Source organism: Oncorhynchus mykiss, chromosome 2 (genome assembly GCF_013265735.2).
Source record: "Oncorhynchus mykiss isolate Arlee chromosome 2, USDA_OmykA_1.1, whole genome shotgun sequence".
Taxonomy (NCBI): Eukaryota; Metazoa; Chordata; class Actinopteri; order Salmoniformes; family Salmonidae; genus Oncorhynchus; species Oncorhynchus mykiss.
Genome location: NC_048566.1, coordinates 17,634,809 through 17,638,433, shown reverse-complemented (window position 1 = coordinate 17,638,433; position 3,625 = coordinate 17,634,809). Strand labels below are relative to the sequence as shown.

The 3,625-nt window shown below is 45.5% G+C and overlaps 1 protein-coding gene across 1 annotated transcript in view; it reads left to right on the top strand.

Moving 5' to 3' along the window:
- The first annotated feature begins 1,665 nt into the window (after positions 1-1,665).
- The window catches only part of crabp2a (cellular retinoic acid binding protein 2, a), a 12,635-nt gene continuing 10,675 nt past the window's right edge, over positions 1,666-3,625 (top strand). Inside the window, exon 1 of the mRNA XM_021598320.2 lies at positions 1,666-2,061. Coding sequence (XP_021453995.1) covers positions 1,980-2,061 — 82 coding nt within the window. The 5' untranslated portion in view covers positions 1,666-1,979. The remainder of the gene's footprint in view (positions 2,062-3,625) is intronic.

The following is a 3,625-nucleotide window of genomic DNA, read 5'->3' as shown; positions in this document are numbered from 1 at the left end:
GGCATGGGAAACATATGTTTACATTGCCAAATCAAGTGAAATAGACAAGAAACAAAAGTGAAATAAATAATAAAAAAATGAACAGTAAACACACTCACAAAGGAATAGGAATAGAGACATTTCAAATGTCATATTATGTCTATATAAAGTGTTGTCACGATGTGCAAATAGTATAAAAAGGAAAATAAATAAACATAAATGAGTTTCATATATGGATTTTATTTACAATGGTGTTTGTTCTTCACAGGTTTCACTTTTCTTGTGGCAACAGGTCACAAATCTTGCTGCTGTGATGGCACACTGTGGAATTACACCCAATTGGGAGTTTATCAAAATTGGATTTGTTTTGGAATTCTTTGTGGGTCTCAGTAATCTGAGCGAAATATGTGTATCTAGTATGGTCATACATTTCACAGGAGGTTAGGAAGTGCAGCTCAGTTTCCTCTTCATTTTGTGGGCAGTATGCACATAGCCTGTTTTTTTTTTTTAGAGCCAGGTCTGCCTATGGCGGCCTTTCTCAATAGCAAGGCTATGCTCACTGAGTCTAAACATAGGCAAAGCTTTTCTTAAATTTGTGTCAGTCACAGTGGTCAGGTATTCCGCCCTCTGTTTAGGGCCAAATAGCATTCGATTTGGTCTGTTTTTTTGATAATTCTTTCCAATGTGTCAAGTAACTATATTTTTGTTTTCTCTTGATTTGGTTGGGTCTAATTGTGTTGCTGTCCTGAGGCTCTGTGGGATTTGTGTTAGTCTGTTTGTGTGTCTCAACTCAATTCAAATGGCTTTATTGGCATGGGAAACATATGTTTACATTGCCAAAGAAAGTGAAATAGACAATAAATAAAAAATCTCTCTCTCTCAATTCAATTCAAATGGATTTATTGGCATGGGAAACTCATGTCTCTTTCTTGCTCTCTCGTGAGTTCGGTATGTTTCTGCACGCGAAGTCAAACTTATTGACGCAGTCCGGTTAAATAGATAGCCCGCTGCTGGTCGAGGCCAGTGGCTGTATCCCGTTACCACCTCTTTTATTTTTATTTCACATCGCTGCGGCGCTGGGGGAAGAGGGTAGAGAAAAGAGAGAGAGAGTGAGGAAGAATGGAGAAGGGGGGGTGAGGTGAACTTGTGGGAAATATTCTCAACATTCCATCCAATCGCTGGCCCTCGATCATCTCCAAGAATTGAACCACCAAGTCTCTCTCTATCTCCCCTACATCAACACACGGACTGGTACCTGACTTCCTTGACACTCAACACTACATCCATGCCAACGATAAATTGGCTAAATCCGAAACTGGCACTCAGAACAGTTTTTCCGGTTTCAATTACAACACAATGGCTTCAACCACGAACCACGTGTCTGACAAACACCACAAATTAAATAATATATTGCACCTCATAAAATAATGTTTCCATGAGGTTATGCCCTTGTGCGCGTGCGTCTAGGGCGCGGTCACTCCATTGGCACATTAAAGGTGCGCGGGGATAAAGAGGCGTGACAAGTGGCTCAGCTGGGAGGTCCTGGAACGCACATGTTCTCTCCGGGCGTGGTCGTGGCGGGGTTTAGGAACCATAGGCGATTCCGGTTGGCTCCTGGACATGACAGACGTGGGTCGGGCGTGTCTGAGTGTGAAAGTGGGCATGTTATCAGCGGTCAAAGGAAGTGGCTAGTTTTCCATTCCATCCATTCATAGCGCAACCGCTCATAACGTGCACTGACGCATAGGCGAGATAGGGATCAGCGAGGGAGAGACAGAGAGAGGGTTGGATTAGGGCACTGACAGCCACTTCAGTCAAACAGTTGAGAGACACACGGTCACAACCAGCTGAGGGGGCAAAACTAGCGGGACCGGAAAGTCTAAATCCAATCCAGATCACCTCTTAGCCGGTTAGGGAGAGAGGACCACCGACCACCTCGAGACCCGCACTGATTGAAAAGAGGGCAGAGTTGGAGAGTAAAACAATCAGTTTAGAAAAAGATGGAGAGCAAAATCCCTGACTTCGCTGGTACCTGGAAGATGAAGAACTCGGAGAACTTCGAGGAGCTTCTCAAAGCGCTGGGTGAGTGATGGTGGTGGCGATGATGATGATGGCGATGAAGGGGATGGTGGTAAATATTTGTGGTACATATATCCTATCCTAACTTTATTATAGCCTATTATTATAGCAGTTATTTAATTATTGCTAATTGAATATAGCTATCTGAACACACTAATGCATTGTAGGTCAGATACGTGTCTCTCTCACACACACACACAATGGTTCATGCTTGCACTTATTAATCAGACATGTGGTGTACTCTGTGCGTCGCGTGAGTGGGGGGGTCTTTGTAATTCTGGCGAACCCAAAACTCAACCCCCCCCTACAGCCAGCTTCACCCTTCTCTCCCCCTCCCCTCACTGCCCCACTCCCCCAGCCAGTCTCCCCTCCCCCTCGCCTCACTCCGCCAGACAATGGAGACAAACGGCGGCACCTCTGTCCGTGTCACCGCGCGGGGAAAAATAACATCACATCGTGCAAGTGTGTGTGTGGGATCGGAAGAATCAGACGCTTCAGAGAGAAGAGTCCGTTATGACGTGACATTTGGAATATTGTCAGCCTGCATGCCGAAACTAAGAGCTGTTTCACTGTCATTTCATTCTCAATCTTAAAGGCCTTGCTCCACACCTGCAGCAGTTTGCATGGAATTAAAAGACAACGCCTGTTCATTTATCTGGCAGGGTGTGTGAGTGTGTCTGTCAGTGGTTGCCAATTTTATTATTTTTTACTCAAATACAAGGGCATACCAGGAATATATGTATATCAACACATAAGCACATATGGGAGGGAGGATCGAGAGAGAGAAGCCTGTGTTCATGCACAAAAGTGCAATATCTGTCTGTGTTATGAACTAGTTCTAAATGCCACCATTGTTCCTGCCGGAATAACCGGAGTCAGTGGCGCATCACCGGCCGGGCGCGCGCATTCCAATTTCCTGGTTTGACTGACTCACCAATTAACATAAATCTGCTCTCTGTCTTTACCCATCATTAACCATGCGAGGGGTGTGTGTGAGGGGTAGCGTGCTGAGAGATAGAGAAGGGGGTGAGGTGGGGGCCAGAGGATAGAAAGGAAAAAGGGTCAAACAAAAGAAGAAAGAAAAGATGATGAAATGAAACTGACAGAGAGATAGGCCAGGGAGATGTGGTGTGTGTGTGTGTGTGAGTGTGAGTGTGTGTGTGTGTGTGTGAGTGTGTGAGTGAGTGTGTGTGTGTGTGTGTGAAGGTAGGAGAAGGAGAGCTGTACCCATAAAAGGGAGGGACTGTATGTGAGGAAAGTAACTCAGACAGACAGAGAGGAGGAGAGGACAGACTGACTGGGTCTAATGCTTTACCTGGCCTTAACACGCACACACACACACACACACACACACGCACACACACACACACACACACACACACACACACAGACACACACGCAGGCGCAGGACATTCACAGATGCAGACGTGCACAAAGACCTACTGGCATGATGAGGAGCAGAAATATTTGGCCAGACTCTCTAGAGAGAACAGAGGCAACTCTATCTGCACACACTTGGATGCTAAAACACACACACACACACACATGGTAGTTCTCTAATGTACCT